Raw genomic sequence first — 20,702 nt, 5'->3', positions numbered from 1 at the left:
CACAAGAAACAACATGCCACTTGGGGCCTTCGGTGCCAATTCTGGGGGGGGTGTGGAAGAGTCATCTTACCCCAAGGGTCTAATTATACTTCAAAATGAAAGCTATAACTTTTACTCCACAAATCTAAAAACATTTATGTGTTCACAAATCCATAATTAACAAATAGACACAAAAATACTTTTTGATATTCAACATAAGCATGTCATAATCTATGACATGGTATTATTTTTGTTCATTTATGTAATGTCATGCTTTGTAAGTTTTCAGAGGATGTACCAAAGATTTTAACCTATCACTACACTTGTGTGTTTTAATTTTGCGACAGTAAAGGTAATTTGAGTTGATTCTATTTCAGACATTTACCAACACACACAATCATGTTTCCGCCTCAGTCATGAGCGCATACCTGTCAGCAGGTGGCGGACGGACACGGTCAGCTAGTGGCCGCGCGATAGAGGGCACGAGCAGAAATCATGGCAGGCGGTGAGAGAGTCGCTCATCTGATGCGCCAGCTCGCGAGCGCGGCGTAAGTTTCAGTATTTCAGTTCATATCGTTGAGGTATTAAAGTGTGTTTTTAGTATGTGGATTTTTATATTTGTAATTTTTGTATAGGCTTAGTTATGGGTATGTGTATAGGCTATGTTGTCTCTACTCAGTGACCCGAGAGTTGCAAACAACCCCTTAAAGGGACAGTTCACACACACATATATATATATTATATATATATATATTTTTTTTTTATTTTATTTTTTTTTTATGTGGAACACAAAAGAAGATATATGGCAGAATGTCAGCTTTAGTCTCTATTAACAGTATTGCATTTTATTTTTCAGAATTGTTACCGAGTCGTCCTGCCAAGCACCTCCATTTTGTTATACAGAGAATAAAGTAATATGGATTAGTAACAACTGATATATCAGCAATATTTTTTTTGCATGCCATATTATGTTTTATAGATGCAGATGTCCCGCTCATTCTCAAGCGTATTCCCACACTTATAACCGAGGTAAGATATTTCAGTCAGTGCTTTTTCTCTGAATAAATGAACTTTGCAATATGTGAGAGATTTTGTGTGTAGTTTCTGCAGGTGAGGCTCATATTTGTGAGCGGAAAACAGACTACGCATTTGAAGTAAGCACACAACATTCATTTATTATGTAATAGTTATGCATTGTGGAATATAGTTTCACCACTTATAGTATAGTTTTTAATACAGTGTTAAATAATTTACATATATTTATAGTTAAATACTTTAATCTTAATGAATGTAAGTCAGTCAGGGAAAGATATTTCAGTTTATAATTGTGCGTCTGTGAATATGGAATTACATTATAACATTAGGTATTTATAATAATAATAATAATAAAAGTTTTTATCATTATCGTGGTTATTCATTAAATTTTTTTTTTGTTCTGTTTCAGATGGCTTGTTCAAATATCAGATTTGGAGCAGGAGTTACCAGAGAAATTGGCATGGTAAAGGACCTTTTTTTTCCACCCAAAAATTATCATCATCATATACTCACACTCATGTTGTTCATGTTTTTTTTATGACCACTGTTTGTAAGCATTGAACTGATTAGTTTCTATTAATGCTCATCTTATTGCTCTTTATCTTAAAGTCTGTTCACTTCATGTCAGTACAGTTTTGCATTTGTCATTAGTTGTGCTGTTTTGGCTGATTTGAACAGGATTTGCAGAACATGGGAGCACGTAATGTGTGTTTGATGACAGATAGAACCCTGTCTCAGCTGCCGCCTGTTGCAGCAGTGCTGGACTCACTGACAAAACATGGAGTCAAATATAAGATCTTCGAGGACGTGCGAGTAGAACCAACTGACAAAAGGTCAAAAAATGGGCTAATTATTGTCAGTTTCTGCTGATGATCATCTAAGTGTTACTGATTATAAACGGAAGTGTGTGAAAGCAACTTCTCTTTCTCTTTTCAGCTTTAAAGCAGCGATTGATTTTGCCAAAAAAGGACATTTTGATGTGTATGTTGCTGTGGGCGGAGGCTCTGTGATTGACACCTGTAAAGCAGCCAATCTCTATGCATCTCATCCAGAGGCAGAATTTCTAGACTTTGTCAATGCACCAATTGGAAAAGGAAAACCCATCACAGCCACACTGAAGCCACTTATTGCTGGTACAAAGACATGCAAAGACATTTTCTTCCTTTCTGTTTCTCTCTCTTGTTAAAGGATTAGTTCACTTCTGATAATGAACTCACCACCATGTCATCCAAGATGTTCATGTATTTCTTTTTTAGTTGAAAAGAAATTAAAGTTTTTGAGGAAAACATTCCAGGATTTTCATCCATATAGTGGACTTCAGTGGGGTACAACGGGTTGAAGGTCCAAACTGTAGTTTCAGTGCAGCTTCAAAGCGCTCTATACGATCCAGCCGAGGAATAAGGGTCTTATCTAGCAAAACGATTGGTCATTTTCTAAAAAAAATAAATACAATTTTTATACTTTTTAACCACAAATGCTCATCTTACGCCACACATGACATAATCACGTTAGAAAGGTCATGCGTGATGTAGGCGGAAGTACAGATCCAGTGTCGACAAAGTGAACGTTCAAAGATTAAGGCAAAACACCCTTTACAAAAAAAGGTAAAAAAAGAGTTTTTCGCTCTGGTACTTCCGCCTATGTCACGCATGACCTTTCTAACGTGATTATGTCATGCGTGGTGGATCGCAGAGCAGTGCAAGATGAGCATTTGTGGTTAAAAAGTGTATACATTTTTTTTTTTTTTGGAAAATGACTGATTGTTTTGCTAGCTTAGACCCTTATTCCTTGGCTGGGATCATGTAGAGCCCTTTGAAGCTGCACTGAAACTACAATTTGGACCTTTAACTTGTTGTACCCCACTGAAGTCCACGATATGGAGAAAAATCCTGGAATGTTTTCCTCAAAAACCTTAATTTCTTTTCGACTGAAGAAAGAAAGACATGGAAAGACATGAACATCTTGGTTGACATGGGGGTGAGTAAATTTTAATTCTGAAGTGAACTAATTCTTTAATGGTCACCATTTAGCATATGCAGATAACTACAGACCACAGCTCAAGAGGCCAAACATTGACCATAGATCAACCTTCATTAATACGCTGATACATTATACTTACATATATATTTTTATTTACATTTTGTGTGACTGTATGTCTGTGCATGTGTAAGTTCCCACAACGGCTGGAACGGGGAGTGAAACCACAGGAGTGGCGATCTTTGACTTTGAGGACATGAAGGCCAAAACTGGTTCGCAGAAACATTTTACTCATTAACATTTCGTCTCAGTGTGTGTAAACACTGAATTCTGAATTAAGTGTTGAGGTTTAAGATGAGATAATGGTTAAATAGTTAAGATGTAACGCTAAAGGTTTAGATCTTTGTACTGTTGTGTAAGTTTAGCACTTTAATGTGTGTGTCTTTTTAGGTATTGCAAATCGAGCCTTAAAGCCTACTTTAGGAATGGTGGATCCCCTACATACTCTTCACATGCCATCCAGAGTGGCAGCTAACAGCGGGTTTGACGTGCTCTGGTGTGTTTACATGAACACTTTATTTATTAACCACATTCAAACCAAGGCAATCACCAAATTCCTTTACTGTACAGCAAGAAAATGTAAGTTTATTGACAGAAAGAACCAATTTGATGATTCCAGGTTTTGCCATTCTGTGCAAACCTGCTTTATTAACTTCCCATTTGGTTCATGTGATGGCAAAGCTTAATTTTTCAGCATCATTACTCCAGTCTTCAGTTTCACATGAGCCTTCTAATCTGCTTATTTTGTGCTCAAGAAACATTTATTATTATTATTATTATTATAATCAATATCGTACTGCTTAATATGTCTGTGGAAACTGTGACACATTTTTTAGAAAACGTTAGTAACCTTATAAAGGTAATTTTTTATTAGTTTATGCATTCTCGCTAAATAAAAGTATTAGTTTCTTTAAAAAAGATTATGATATTCATTTAGGTTATGATATTGATTGTGTTTGGTTTAAATCTTTCTCTTTATAGTCATGCATTAGAGTCATTCACTGCATTGCCGTATAACCTGAGAAGTCCTTGCCCACCCAATCCCATTAATCGCCCCGCTTACCAGGGCAGCAATCCAATCAGTGATGTTTGGGCGAGACACGCTCTCAAGATCGTTGCCAAATACTTGAAACGGTATGTAGAGCGAGGTCATGTGATTATTTGTTGTTTAATGAATATTTGGATACTTCTCAAAAAATTAGATTTTTGATTTTTAGCAATTTTAAAAGTATTATATTTAAATGTAATATTGGCAAGATATGAAGACGTGTGTGTTGTAGGGCGGTGTGTGATGCGGGAGATGTGGAGGCTCGCTCCAGCATGCACCTGGCCAGTGTGTTTGCAGGAATTGGCTTTGGAAATGCAGGAGTCCATTTATGGTAATTAAATAGAACTAACATTAAATGAACACACAAAAGAGTTGATTCTGGTAATGAGTTTGGCAGCATCGAATCACAACACACTTAAGAGACTGCTAATGGAATCGCTAGTGCTGCAATGTCATAATTTTCCATATTTGCACATAACAGTACAGACAGCACAGGTGGACTGAATTTATTGCTGTGAGAGTTTAAGGAAAGGCATGGAGATCACGCAGCTTTGGTTGAAAGTTAGTAATCGATAGTTAGTGACACAAACATTTACCTTTGTAACAATACGCAACTTTTATGATAACACAACTTTCATTTAAAGGTGCCCTATAACTTTTTTTAAAAGATGTAATATAAGTCTAATGTGTCCCCTGAATGTGTCTGTGAAGTTTCAGCTCAAAATACCCCATAGATTTTTTTTAATTCATTTTTTTAACTGCCTATTTTGGGGCATCATTAGAAATGAGCTGATTCAGGGTGTGTGGCCCTTTAAATCTGGTGCTCCACACCCCAAGAGCTTGCGCTTGCCTTAAACAACATAAAAAAAAGTCCAAACAGCTAATATAACCCTCAAAATGGATCTTTACAAAGTGTTCGTCATGCAGCATGTCTAATCACGTAAGTACAGTGTTTATTTGGATGTTTAGATTTGATTCTGAATGAGTTTGATAGTGCTCCGTGGCTAACGGCTAATGCTACACTGTTGGAGAGATTTATAAAGAATGAAGTTGTGTTTATGAATTATACAGACTGCAAGTGTTTAAAAATGAAAATAACGACGGCTCTTGTCTCCATGAATACAGTAATAAACGATGGTAACTTTTACCACATTTAACAGTACATTAGCAACATGCTAATGAAACATTTAGAAAGACAATTTACAAATATCACTAAAAATATGTTATCATGAATCTGGTCAGTTATTATTGCTCCATCTGCCATTTTTTGCTATTGTCTTTGCTTGCTTACCTAGTCTGATGATTCACCTGTGCAGATCCAGACGTTCTGCCCTTGTCTAATGCCTTCTATAATGTTGGGAACATGGGCTGGCATATGCAAATATTGGGGCGTACACCCTGACTGTTACGTAACAGTCGGTGTTATGTTGAGATTCGCCTGTTCTTCGGAGGTCTTTTAAACGAGATATTAAATGAGATTTATATAAGAAGGAGGAAACAATGGAGTTTGAGACTCACTGTATGTCATTTCCACGTACTGAACTCTTGTTATTTAACTATGCCAAGATAAATAAAATTTTTGAATATAGGGCACCTTTAAATCCAGTATGCAGAGGAAAATCACATGGACAGTGATGTGCTTCCAATAGTTCTATTGTGTATGTATTTGTGGAAATTATCTGATAATGCCTTGTTGATTGTTCTTTTTCTATGTTCAAGTCATGGAATGTCATATCCTATTGCCGGGAATGTCAAAACTCACAGGGCTAAAGGCTACAATGTAGAACATCCTATAGTGGTAAATATAAACTTCATTCAAAAGTTTGGGGTTTGGATTTTCTTTTATTTTTTATTATGAAATTCTATTATGTAGTCAGGATTAAATACATTTATGTAGTGACAGTAAAGACATAATGTTACAAACAATTTCTATTTTAAATAAATGTTATTTCCAAAAAAAAAAAAAAAAAAAAAAGGTACAATACAATTAGGTAATGATAATAAATGTTTCTTGAGCACCAAATCAGAATGATTTCTGAAGTTATGGCTGCTGAATATTCAGTATTGCCATCATAGGAATAGATTGCATTTTAAAAATATATTAAAACAATTAATTTATAGTATTATTTTACAATATTACTGTATTTGGATAAAATAAGTGTTTCAAAAACATTAAAAATTTTTATTGACCCCAAACTTTATTGATAGTGCGCTTCTAGCCTAATGCATGAAATATCACACATTATATATTCTGTAAATACATAATAATACTAATTCTAGTTCTAACACTAGTACTTCTAATATTGATGGGATCTCACAATAATTTTCATGTGTTTTTCTTCATGGCAGATTCCCAGTGTTTTTCATGCTATAGTTTTACTGTCCCTTTTTCTTTCAGCCTCATGGACTCTCTGTAGTTCTTACTTCACCTGCTGTTTTTACTTTTACTGCAAACATGTGTCCTGAGCGCCACCTGGAGGCAGCACAAATACTAGGTAACACACATGGAAAGCTAATCTCAACAGTGTGTCAAATATTAGCACTGTAATGTGATGTAATGCTTATAAAGATTTAAAACGTAACTTTCAGAAAAGTTATTAAAGAAATGTAACCAGTTGTGTTGCTGTATTGGAAGTTAAATGTTTATTGTGTAAAACCTATTTGGGGTGCATTGATTATATGTTATTCACTGTCATTTTTGTGGATGATTTTATAGATAATGCTACTTTTAAGAACACTGTTTGATTTAATTGATGATGGATGGAGGTTTATGTTACAGATTGTGTATGTGTTTTATAAGGTACTGATGTGAGGAACGTCAAGAAAGAAGATGCTGGCCGTGTGTTGGCGGACACTCTCAGATCGTTTCTGTATGACCTGGAAGTGGAGGATGGCTTGTCTGCAATTGGCTACACTAAAGAGGACATTCCATCTTTGGTGAAGGGCACCATCCCTCAGGTCAACAAATCACGTTACATCCCTGTACTAAAAAGTGCTACAGAGATCATTTTTTGCTGAAAGCTGAAATTCTGCTCCATCAAAAATCACCCAACACCCGAAAATAAGAGCGAAATATGGCTGAATATGACTTTTTATAATCATTCTTATTATTATTAGGTAACACTTTATTTTACAGTGTCCTTTTTACATGTCACATGTACTTTCTATAGTAATAACAGTAAATTATGCATATTTACGTGCAACTAACCCTAAACCTAACCCTATAGTAAGTACACATTGTTAATTAATGTTACTCAGTACTTAAAAGTACAATTATTCTCTTACAAGGACACATTAAAATAAAGTGTAACCCATTATTATTATATTGTTATGAAGATTAAGGCTGTTTCTTGGCATATAGGAAAACTAGGCAGTTGCCTAGGACATCACCAGCTGGAGGGGGTGCCAATGAGCACCTCAACCGTATATACACTGAGCAAAATTATAAACGCAACACTTTTGTTTTGCCCCCATTTTTCATGAGCTGACCTCAAAGATCGAAGACTTTTTTCTATGTACACAAAAGGCCTATTTCTCTCAAATATTGTTCACAAATCTGTCTAAATCTGTGTTAGTGAGCACTTCTCCTTTGCCGAGATAATCCATCCAGCTCTCAGGTGTGGCATATCAAGATGCTGATTAGACAGCATGATTATTGCACAGGTGTGCCTGAGGCTGGCCACAATAAAAGGCCACTCTAAAATGTGCAGTTTTATCACACAGCACAATGCCACAGATGTCGCTAGTTTTGAGGGAGCGTGCAATAGAGGGTACACGCTACCTCAGCTGGACTGAGTGGCAAAAGAACCTGCTGCATGACTGTATTTAATAGGGGACACTGCGAAAACACGAGTAAAACAAATGATTACACTAAAGGTTGGAATTGAATGTGTTTCTTACAACTTGTCAAATAAACCTAATCCATGGATATTGAAATGCAGCCAGGAATCGTGTTTCCTGACATTTATATGTGCCTGATTTCGACGGCAGGCAAATACATAAAGAAAATCTGCCTGTGAATATTTTATATAACTACAATATAGGTAGGTTTAAATCCGTGTAATCACTTTTATCAATGTTATATCATCATATTGTCCAGCCCTAAAACATATATAGTTTTATGGTATAGTTTTTGTCAGTGTTGTTTATTTAAAAATATAAATATTTAATTGAATTATCAACATAATATATAACAATGCAATATATACGGTATGATTTTACCTCAATCCATCAATTTGACACAAAATGATAACTGTAAATCATTGTTTCTCTGCCTGGAGTCCAACTGTTTCTGTGAATTGCAGTGATCCATTTGTTTTTTTTGCTGTTGCTTTCTGCAGTTTTTAAATATGTACTTCAGGGTTTGTGTCAAATCTATTTGTACAGTCAATCACAAAGCTCTTTCCCGTTTTGGATGTGTTTTTCCACTGCATTCACGCTGAAAACCAATGCTGCCACTCAGTATTTGTGCCACTCAGCGGGCGTGACCGCAGTCGTAACGGTCACCGGTGACGTCACGTGCATACCCTCTATTGGCATGCTGACTGCAGGAATGTCCACCAGAGCTGTTGTCTGTGAATTGAATGTTCATTTCTCTACCATAAGCTGTCTCCAAAGCAATTCAGAGAATTTGGCAGTACATCAAACCGGCCTCACAACCGCAGACCACGTGTAACCACACCAGCCCAGGATCTCCACATCCAGCATCTTCACCTCCAAGATGGTCTGAGACCAGCCACCCGGACAACTGCTGCTACAATCAGTTTGCATAAGCAAAGAATTTCTGCACAAACTGTCAGAAACCGTCTCAGGGAAGCTCATCTGCATGCAGTTCGTCATAGTAACTGACTTGAGTGGGCAAATGCTCACATTCAATGGTGTCTGGCACTTTGGAGAGGTGTTCTCTTGATGGATGAATCCCTGTTTTCACTGTACAGGGCAAGATGACAGACAGCATATATGGCGTTGTGTGGGTGAGCGGTTTGCTGATGTCGACGTTGTAGATCGAGTGGCCCGTGGTGACGGTGGGGTTATGGTATGGGCAGGCATATGTTATGGACAACGAACACAGGTGCATTTTATTGATGGCATTTTGAATGCACAGAGATACCGTGACGAGATCCTGAGGCCCATTGTTGTGCAATTCATCCACGACCATCACCTCATGTTGCAGCCTGATAATGCACGGCCCCATGTTGCAAGGATCTGACACAATTCCTGGAAGCTGAAAACATCCCAGTTCTTGCATGGCCAGCATACTCATACGGATCAGTGTATACGACAGCGTGTTCCAGGTCCTGCCAATATCCAGCAACTTCGCACAGCCATTGAAGAGGAGTGGACCAACATTCCACAGGTCACAATCAACAACCTGATCAACCCTATGTGAAGGAGATGTGTTGCACTGCGTGAGGCAAATGGTGGTCACACCAGATACTGACTGGTTTTCTGACTATTTGAGAGAAATAGGCCTTTTGTGTACATAGAAAAAGTCTTAGATCTTTAAGTTCAGCTCATGAAAAATGGGGGCAAAAACAAAAGTGTTGCATTTATAATTTTGTACAGTGTGTATATATAACATTAAAAAAATGTTATCATATCATTCAGGGGTCTTCAACAGGAGCTCTAATTGTTCCTCCCGCATTAAAGTGTATGAAGTAAAATTATGCAATGTATAAGCTGCATCATTAATGCTTATTTTAAAGGCAATTTTAGCATCATAAAGTATTTTAAATACATTAATATGGTATTTATGCATGTTTTATAGCCCCGGCTTAAAATGCAGCACTCTGGTGCAACATTATACCAATTACTATTATAATTAAAGTAAATAAAATAATTATATTATTTTATGTGTTAAAATGATTTTAGAGGGATTAACTGAGTTATTGTTGTGTATTATTCACAGGAGAGGGTAACTAAACTGTCTCCTCGAGCTCACACTGAAGAAGATCTGACCACTCTATTTGCTGCATCCATGAAGCTCTACTGAGCTCTTAAAGGACATTTTAACATGGTTGGTGTTCGCAGAAGTTCACAGCCTCAGATTAGCTGTGCTGATTTCATTATGTAAGCAGAGACACTGATCTGAACACACTTTGACCTCAATGGACTTTAATCCTTTCACAGTGATGTCACAGACTTAAGACTATAACACACAGTCACAATCAGATACTCTATTCTGTACATCATTCTAAATATGACACATATGTTTGTGTTTCATGTGTCATCAACATAACATAATCATCATAGTAATCATATTTAAACCAACCTGTAAACACACACAGTAGGGATACTCTCCATTCACTGTAACTCTTAGGCTGATTTGTTAATCAGAGTGATTTAGGCAGGTTGGATTTAAATGACTCTAATCTAAGAATTAGGATTAGACTTTTAATTGCATTTGTTTTTTTGGTCGAGTTGTTTTTTTGTTATTGTTTTTCCTGAATGGCTATGCAGCAAATCAGAAAGACTGATTAATGAATTCATTCATGCTGTCTTGAAATATGCATGTGAATTGAGGAGCCCTTATATGATTTTGAATATGATAGAAATATCAATACATGCAATAAAATGCAAATGCCATAATATTTTATGATGATTAAGGCCGTTTCTTGGCACATTAGCAAACTAGGTAGTTGCCTAGGACATCACCAGCTGGAGGGGGTGCCAATGAGCGCCTCAACCATATATATATATATATATATATATATATATATATATATATATATATATATATATATATATATATATAGATGCTTCAATAGCGGCTGTACTATGGGCTGCTATATATAAGCCATCCGTCATATTGAACAGTCAAGGCCGGTCTGTGAACTTTAGAGAGCAAGTTGACAGTTAATCAGTTAACATGATTAGTTACCTTAGTAAAAGTAAAAACATTAAAAAGTGCTATAGTAAAAACCTGTAATATTGAGTTAAAGATGCCCTAGAATACTTTTTCACAAGATGTAATATAAGGTGTCCCCTGAATGTGTCTGTGAAGTTTCAGCTTAAAATAAAATCCATTTTTTAACTGCCTATTTTGGGGCATAATTAAATATGCGCAGATTCAGCACGCTTCCCCTTTAAATGCCCGCGCTCCCTGCCCCCAGCTCGAAACTCTATAATACATTGCATAAACAAAGTTCACACTGCTAATATAACCCTCAGAATGGATCTTTACAAAGTATTCATCATGCAGCATATTGGATATAGTAAGTATAGTATTTATTTGGATGTTTACATTTGATTCTGAACGAGTTTCATAGTGTTCTGTGGCTGACGGCTAATGCTACATTGTTGGAGAGATTTATAAAGAATGAAGTTGTGTTTATAAATTATGCAAGACTGACAGTGTTTACAGACTGCAAGTGTTTAATAATGAAAATAACGACGGCTCCAGTCTCCGTGAATACAGTAAGAAACAAGGTAACTTTAACCACATTTAACAGTAACTTACATTAGCAACATGCTAACGAAACATTTAGAAAGTCAATTTACAAATATCACTGCAAATATCATATCATGGATCATGTCAGTTATTATTGCTCCATCTGCCATTTTTCGCTATTGTCCTTGCTTGCTTACCTGCATAAAGTCTGTTGATTCAGCTGTGCACAGATCCAGACGTTAATACTGCCTTGTCTAATGCTTTGAACATGGGCTGGTATATGCAAAATTTGGGGGCGTACATATTAATGATCCCGACTGTTACGTAACAGTCGGTGTTATGTTGAGATTCGCCTGTTCTTCAGAGGTCTTTTGCACAAATCAAATTTACATAAGAAGGAGGACACAATGGTGTTTGAGACTCACTGTATGTCATTTCCATGTACTGAACTCTAATTATTTAACTATGCCAAGGTAAATTCAATTTTCAATTCTAGGGCACCTTTAATACATATAAATACACAAATCATCACATTCTCACCTGTGAAAGGTTATCCCATTTCTTCGGGAATTTAAATCTCGGTGTTTTCACAACCAGAAGCTGTGCAATGTCCAATGGGGTGGAGGGATAGAGTTGTGAGTAGGGTTAGGGTGTGGTTGGATATTCTAGCTCCACCCATTAGGCCCAAAATTATATTCAACGAGAAGCTGCTCACTGCAGAGCAAATGGGTGGGGCTTACGTCTAGCTCCTCCTCGCTAGAACTCCAGCGACAAGGAGCTAGACGTAAGCCCCACCCATTTGCTCTGCAGTGAGCAGCTTCTCGTTGAACGTGGCATCTACGTATTCATATCTATGGCCTCAACACCCCATTCACCCAAAATTCACCATGTGTTAAGTGCATTTAAGCAGCTGAATATTAACATAAGAAAGATATAGTTTTAACAATGTTATTAGAAAGTCAGCGATCAGATATCCAAATATTTTGTGTATATTAAGAATATATAGGCCTATTTGAAAAATTAATGGTTGCAACAGTGACAATAATGCAAGTGTTGGGTTGGTTACGACCAAATTTGTCCAGAAAACATATCATTTTCATAATCGACTGCATCAGTCACCATCTGTATTATCCCGTAAATTGAATTTAACTCTTAAAACAGTTTATGTAACATACTGATAATATCAGTATTTTTTATTTTATTATAAATTGACAAAGATTGTCCATTAATTTTTCATTTAATACATTGTGTGTCTAGAGATCGGCATTATTTAGCAGAATACCAAAATAATTTTGACATGGAGTAAATTGGAGCAAGTTTTTTTTTATTAGTGATGAGCAGTGTTGGGCAAGTTACTCTAAAAAAAGTAATTAACTACTTGCTACTAAATCTTCAACAGTAATTAGATGACTGTACTATTTACTCTCTAAAATGTATTGCATTACTTATTGCTGATTGCTTTATAACTCGCATATCAACCTTGGCCAGTTGAACCGTACAAGGATGGACATGAAACTGCTCTTTTAATTCTTACAAATAAATAATATAAAATTGCATAAATTATTCAGACCAAAGTATTTAGAGGAGGTTACATTAAAAACATAGATTTCATCATTAGACATTCAATTTTGATGTTATATATAAATGTTCTATAGTGTTTATAATGTTTAATTAAATTACATCAAAAGTAACTGTAATTAAATTGCATAAAAATTAGGAGTAATCCCTTACTTTACTTTTTCAAGGGAAAAGTCAATACTTAATTACTTAGTAAGGAATTACACCCAAAACTAGTGGTGGTCAACTAGAAGACTCTATAAAGAAAGGAAAGGTACCGATGATGTTGTTAACAGTATTACACATCTGATTTTAAAACACCTAGAAGACAGCAAAGCTTACGCACATTTGCTCTTCGTAGGTTTCAGTTCCGCTTTTAATACGATTCACCCGCTCCTTCTGATCCAGAAAATGAGCCAGTTGAATGTTAACCCTTTCCTGATCAAATGGTACCACTCTTTCTTAACTAGCCGTACTCAGGTTGTGAGGATCGATAACACCCTCTCAGACTCAAAAATAATGCACGTATGTGCTCCTCAGGGCTGTGTAAGCTCGCCTGTGCTCTTTACACTCTGCACTAATGACTGTGTAAGTTCACATGCAGGAAATTTCATCTTTAAGTTCTCAGATGACACAGCAATCCTGAGCCTACTGCATAAAGACAGTGATCCATCTGGCGATCATTCTGAGATAAAGAACTTTGAACAGTGGTGTGATGCCAATAAAATGGAAGAGATAGTGTTTGACCCCAGAGCAGTCGGTGCCCACAGTCCTGTTATTGAAGATACTCAAATTAAACAGGCGTGTACCTCGGCATCTACATTGATAAAATGAACACATGGCAGATTCATGTTGATATTTAATATACTAAACTCCAACAAAGACTGTACTTTTTGAGGAGACTAAGACTGTTTGGTGTCAGCAAAAAAATCACGACTGTGTTCTTTCGGGCTGTTCTGGAGAAACTAATCGGATATGGGATTCAAGCTTTGTATGGTAATCTCTCTGCACAATTAAAAAAAACAGACTTTTTTATATTGTCCAGACAAATTTCACTAAGCCCAGGACAAATTTCCCCAAGGGGACAATACAGTATAGTGTATATTATATTGTAGAAGGTAAACTGGGAAATTTATAACCAGTGTTTAGATTTGCATACTGTGCACTCGAAACCTGTGAAAATTTCATTGTTATCTAACTAAGCTGTATATATAGGGTGACTTCAGGTTGATTGGGACACTTTTACCAGTCTTCTCAATGAAAATTGTGGAGTGGAAAGACCATCCATCACTCCAAACATTATGAGCAGTCTGTGTACAGAGGGGCACATAAGATACTGGCTGACCTTTCTCATATTCTACACCCTCAGTATGTGCTTCTGCCTTCAGGAAGTGCCTAAATGTCACCAGTTTAAAATTCTTTTGTCCCTGCCTCCATTAGGATATTGAATTGCAAGGACAAAGCCCAATGATTGTCCCTGGTTAGCACTGATTACCCTATACAGTATTACTGTTTTATACTATTTATTCTTATTGTTGGTTATTGTTATTTATTGCTAGTTTTATGATATACGCAGAAGTTATTTGAGGAATAATAGCAGTTTAACTGTGCAACGCGATGCTTGTCTACATGTTTTGTCCCCATGTTTAGATTATTTAGGTGAGATACACGTGATTGATTGACTTAGTTATTTGTTGTGTTATTGCGTGATTCGGAAATGCAGTATTCAATAAGCCCAGGACAATAAAGTATACTGTATTGTACAAAGTAAACTGGAAAATTTACAACCAATTTGTTTAGATTTGCATACTGTGCACTCAAAACCTGAGAAAATATAATTATCTTACTAAGCTGTATATATAGGGTTACTTCAAGTTGATTGGGACACTTTTCCCAGTCTTCTCAGTGGCAAAAAGTGTCAACCTGAAAAGACCTTATTCAGAGCAGCCATCATATGAAAGTGAGGCTATGAGGGATAGACTTCTCGTGTTTTCAATGGCATTTGCTGTAAAAAGCTGTATAAAGCTCCTAGATCACTTAATCACTGGATATTTTTCCTGACTTTCATCAGCAGAACAATCCAAAAACACATTAAATGACAGTACAACCCAACGAAGAGTTGTATTTCTATCCCTCACAGCCTCGCTTTCATTCCTTTTAAAAATCAAAGATGGCGCTGAACCACCGAATATAAGTGCTGTTATTATGACAACCAATATGGACGTGTGCACAGAAAAAAAGTGTGCACAATTTGGTGAATAATGTAAGTTCTTATTAAGAGACAACTTATTAAAATAAATTGTAAAAAGCATTAAATCAGTGCTTAGAAACTGACAATATTAACATTTTGCTGTACGTTTTTTTGACATGATGTGAGGTTATCTATTTAGCGATTTGTTTTGTTTAAGGACCGGCTTTGAGTGAGTTTCTGTAAGTGCAGAGAGCTGACTTTTAAAAGTGTGTGATTGGCTGATCAGAGCTGTGACCTGCAGCATTTAAACAACTGAAGTGGAACAGATTTAAATAGATTTAAGAGTGCTGATGTTTCCTAGAAAAGAACCTAACCAAGATCTCCTAATGTGTGTGCGTCTGAGAGTATTTAAAGAGAGGAGGAGGTTTAGCAATAGCAGTGATTCTGAATGAATCGATAAAGTGTCTCAGCTCTTCTTTCATTGTTGTTGCATTTAGAGTTTGTGTGTTGTCTGACTTCATCATGCAGCAAATCTACACGCAGAGCCATGAAGAGTTTGAAGTGTTCACTACTGTGCTGTCTCCTCAAGGTTAGTCATCTTTTCATGCTTACCTTTTTATAATTTCTGTTTAATTTAGAATTAAAATTAAAGTGAAACGATTGAATCTTGCAGTTTGTCGAAAGAGAGTGATTTTCAAGCACCAAGGAGAAATGGTAACACATTTTCTCAGCTGCAGCATCATTTGATACAGCAGTTTTTATGCTACAGAGCTGATGGTGAGATCAAATTATGTTTTTTGTGTGTGTGTATGAGATGGTTGTGGCAGCAGACTACAGTGCAGACAATGATGAAGAGGTGTGTGTCCGTGCTGGTGAGGTCGTGTTGCTGCTGTATCAAGAGAATGCTGACTGGTGTTACATCCGACTTCAGAACGGAAAGGAGGGATACCTGCCTACAGCCTGCTTCACTCCGGTATTCATGCACACAAAACACTTTCAATGCTCAAATTATACACTACATGGCCTACAGTACACCTGTATGTGCTAGTTGAGCATTTAATTTCAAAACCATGGATGTTCCCTTGTAAAAAAGAAGTACTTTAGCATACTTTTTAAGAGTCGGGATGAGCGGGACACGACCCGACGTGGGGATAGTTGTAACACACATGGTTTAAACGTTTCACACATGCTAGCATGACAAAATGTAGTGTATTTACTAGTTGCCATATCAACACGATATAGAGGGAAAAAAACACCAAAATTCAAAATCTTTGGTAGATAACATTGAACATTTATTCAACAATAGCAAAAGTAAATTTCTCATGGCAGTTTTTAGTATTTATATAAAATGTGACAAATCTGCTATTATTTGAATCTTCAATCTGTTATTTAGCAGTTTAGATTTAATGCTTTATCTAACCAGCAGAAGACACTAGCTGGGTTTAAATCCAAGTTAAACAGGCGGTCACGTTGTAGCACTGTTACAATATGCTATTCTATGATGTTAGCGATATAATTTACATTAACAAATTTAATGAATTCTGTTGAGAAACCATGAGAAAGAGGTGAATAACGACTGAGAGTCAACTTTCAGAAATTATTAATTATTATGTTTGAACTATGCTGTATAGCTGTTTTGTGGTGTGTTCACTGTCAAACTCAAATGAGTTTACTTTTAATTCTTAAAAAAGGCCATTATTTTATGTGAAAAAGTTTTATCAATTGTATTTTATTAACAAAATATTTTAGTTTGTCTTGTATATTTTTATTAGCTAATAACATTTTAAGCTGTCATATAGTCATGTTACAAGTTACAACATGCCCCACCCATTCTTTTGGGGTAAATAAAGAAAACAGTATACACTGTATTAATGTAACAAAACCACGTAATTATACTAGACATGTGTTCAAAATTTAATGTGGGAAAAAATAAATACTTTGAACCCCAAGTGGATTTACACAAACTCTCCCGTACTTAAAATACTTAAAGGATTAGTTCACTTTCAAATTAAAATTTCCTGATAATTTACCCCCATGTCATCCAAAATGTTCATGTCTTTCTTTCTTCAGTTGAAAAGAAATGAAGGTTTTTGAGGAAAACATTCCAGGATCATATATATATATACGTTTTAACCATAAATGCTCATCTTTAACTAGCTGTCTTCTTCTCTATTAGAATTCTGGCAGTGTAGACACTGCTAAGTGTATTACTGCCCTCCACAGGTCAAAGTTTGAACTAATTGTTATATACTTGCACTATCATATTGTATATGACAATTTAGTTCAAACTTTGACCAGTGGAGGGCAGTAATACACTTAACAGAATCTACACTGCTGGAATTCAAATAGAGAAGAAGAAGAGAGCTAGTTCAAGATGAGCATTTATGGTTAAAATGTATAAAATTTTTAATTTTGTTTTAGAAAATGAGCGATGGTTTCTCTAGATAAGCCTTTATTTTTCATCTGGGATCACTGTAAACTGTAAGTTTGACCCTCATCCGTTTGGGCTCCATTGAAGTCCACTATATGGAGAAAAATCCTGGAATGTAAAACCTTAATTTCTTTTCAACTGAAGAAGGAAAGACATGAACATCTTGAAAGACATTGGGGTAAGTAAATTATCAGGAAATTTTGAAAGTGAACTAATCCTTTAAGTGCAAACTGAATGTAATGTTTTCTGACACTTAATTGCATGTTTTTTGCAATTAAATGAAAATGTATTATAGTTTACAATTCTGATTAATTCATAGTAAATACATTTAGTTGAATTTAAGAGTGCTTTTTTGACCCACTTAAGTACATCCTTATATGTAATTTTATAGTTGCTTCTATTGTCTTTGAAATATCGATAAAATGGTCTGTACCACAGAGCATTTATGGTAAACTAAAATGTACTTTTAATGTCAGTTTTGTATATCATGTATTTAAATATATTTATACTTTTGTAATGATGAAGTTGCAATTTGGTACATTTAAAATATCAGAGTGTCTATGTACACTAAGTGCAAATAGAGTCCCTTGTTTGCAAACGCTATTTACACTAGCTCCGCCCATCAATGTCTGGTTGGGCCACTCAAGTTTTAGAAGTAGCGAGTAATGCTTGCAAATCAAGCTTTTAACGCGACCATCCGAATCCGCCTTTTGCCGAACTTGCATTTATTTTCAATAAAAATGAAAATATTGTTCTAAAAGTGGAAATAAACTGCAAATGAGTGTTTAATAATATTTAAACTTTACTGGGTAGGGTTAGGGGAAGGTCTAGGGAAGGATTTGTTTCTCCCAATAAGGCAGCATCCATTTAATAATTTTAATAAATATAATCATTTACACTCTATGATATTATTAAATCCTGTTAATGTACAAAAATGCCGAGGTGCAAATAGTATCTGTCAATATAAAGTATAGATAGCATCTAATTAGCCTACTATTTACTCTTATTGCAAAGAACTGATACTTTTACATGGTGTAAATGGAATCTTTGACTATTTTCACCTAGTGTAAATAGCATATCACAAAGAAAATGCTACTATTGTGACTTAGTCTAAATAGAATATATTTCTATTTTCACTTAGTGTAAATAGCCACTGACTTAAAATATATTAATTTTTAATGTATCGAATAACTCTACAGTGACATTATAATCAAGTATTTTATGTGCTTTATTAGCCAACATAAGTGTACTTTTTTAACAGATTATTCAAATTATTTAAAATGTACTTTAAAGTAAAACTTTTAATTTGAAATCATTACAAAGGGCACTTTTTAAAAGTGTACTTAAGTGTGTTAAGAAACGTTCATAAAAGTGTACACTTAAGTGGACTTTTATTTCATTAATATTTAAAAGTACAGTTTTTTAGAAAATATTCTTTTAAGATTTGAAGTACACTACATGTGCGCATTCAATACAATTAAGTGTACTTAATTTTCACAATGGTTAATAGGGAGATGCTCCTATTACTGCTATTAAAGCTTCTTCTAGAAAAGCTTTCTATTCCATTGTCAGCATTTGTGTATTTGTTTTAACATGGTTGTTCATATCTTTTGATTTAGTGTGCTTAATATTAATTTCCAGACATTACTTTTGCAAACTGTGATGGCCTAAGTTCATAAAAGAACTGTGGCAACTTCTCCAAGTTGCTTGAAACAACATTAAAAGCAAACTAGTAACCTAAAATTTATATTTCCTACTCATACAGTAAAGCTAAATATATAATTGCCTATCTTAAAGCATCTAATGTGCCTAAGATGTGTGCACACAGTACTGTATGTGTTCATGTGTGTGCAGAAGCAGGAGCCGTTGAGACCCATCATGACTCAGGCGCCGCAGAGCTCCATGCAGGAGGCGTCTAATAATCACAGTGGCTCTGCTGGGTGAGAGTTTGTGATGTTTTGTAACTCTGATTTGCTTTTGTTCTACTGTGGCATCATTGGTGTTTGTATCCCTAGAGGGCGCTCTCTGAAACTTCTGCGGCGGGCGTCTCTGTCAGGAGTGCCGGGTTCACCTCGATTACTTCGGCGGCTGCTGTCTCGTCGACGTAGTGATGGACATGCAGTTCGTTCGATCGGCTCCATAAATCCAGCATTCAATCCTGACTGATGCATCCACCCTAAGAGCTCCACTTTTCCCTTTTAAATGGGTCACAGAGCAGCAGAAACTAGGACAGCATGACACTAAAAGTTCAGTCTGTACGCAGCTCCTTCTTGTGGAGGAAAAAATGAAAGTTCGGTGTCCTGATTAGGGGTTGGGGCCTCAGGAACTTGCAAGCTTGTGGGGCTGAACCTGCAACTGGTGTCAGGAGTCTTTAATATTAGGTTACTGCCCCACATGTAAATACTTAATGTAAATATTGTGATTTGAACTTCACATTTGAATGTCATTACACTGCAGTTTTAATGTAAACATCACACCCTTTGCCTAGGAATATATTTGTTTGAATAAGCATTTGTTTCATCTAATAATTTTAAAGTGTATGTCTGTGTGTGTGTGTGTGTGTTTTATATATATATATATATATAGGGTGAATGTACATTGAGATTTCCATTTAAACATTTTTTTTTTTTTGTATGAGCAATTCAATTCATTCAATTTAATTTGGGTAGGGTTCAGCACACTGTCACCTGGTTGTGTTCTGCATATGGATAATAAATGTTACATCTCCATAAAATGATGTAAAAGACTCAAATTGTGTGGAAGTGGAAGATGCCAGCAGACAAAAAGTTTCAGTTGTTGCCAGTTTAATTTTTGTTGTTTATAAAAATGGATTGCTGCCCTTTGCAATATTTTTGGAGAATTCGCATGGAATAAAATAATCATTGTATTCATTGTAATAATTACTTTTCCCTTGAAAAAGTAAGGGATTACTCTTTAAGACACAATATGTAAGATTTTTTGCAGTAAAATATCCCAAAACCACTAGGCCAGTGTTATATATTTTGTTCAGTTGAGTACTTACAATATCCCAAAT

At 35.7% G+C, this 20,702-nt stretch overlaps 1 protein-coding gene across 4 annotated transcripts; it reads left to right on the top strand.

Moving 5' to 3' along the window:
• Positions 1-400: 400 nt before the first annotated feature.
• adhfe1 (alcohol dehydrogenase iron containing 1) lies at positions 401-20,425 on the top strand. Of its 4 annotated transcripts, none has more exons than XR_010891965.1 (19): positions 401-527; positions 959-1,008; positions 1,081-1,133; positions 1,424-1,477; positions 1,693-1,847; positions 1,951-2,147; positions 3,186-3,263; positions 3,442-3,547; positions 4,033-4,185; positions 4,332-4,430; positions 5,819-5,897; positions 6,498-6,594; positions 6,900-7,057; positions 10,008-10,115; positions 15,735-15,826; positions 15,911-15,951; positions 16,052-16,210; positions 19,523-19,608; positions 19,684-20,425. XR_010891965.1 is itself a non-coding variant. In XM_067363578.1 (14 exons), exons 1-14 carry the CDS (start codon positions 475-477, stop codon positions 10,089-10,091), a joined length of 1,416 nt encoding a protein of 471 aa, XP_067219679.1. In that variant the 5' UTR covers positions 401-474; the 3' UTR covers positions 10,092-10,749. The 4 variants fall into 4 exon arrangements, 2 of the variants coding, with proteins under 2 accessions (XP_067219679.1, XP_067219680.1); XR_010891964.1 differs by having other exon boundaries at positions 15,766-15,826; positions 19,684-20,424; XM_067363578.1 differs by lacking the exons at positions 15,735-15,826; positions 15,911-15,951; positions 16,052-16,210; positions 19,523-19,608; positions 19,684-20,425 and having other exon boundaries at positions 10,008-10,749.
• The last annotated feature ends 277 nt before the right edge of the window (positions 20,426-20,702 follow it).

This window comes from Chanodichthys erythropterus, chromosome 16, assembly GCF_024489055.1.
Source record: "Chanodichthys erythropterus isolate Z2021 chromosome 16, ASM2448905v1, whole genome shotgun sequence".
Classification (NCBI taxonomy): domain Eukaryota; kingdom Metazoa; phylum Chordata; class Actinopteri; order Cypriniformes; family Xenocyprididae; genus Chanodichthys; species Chanodichthys erythropterus.
Note: the sequence above shows the minus strand (reverse complement) of the source record. Positions and strands in the feature narration are given on the sequence as shown.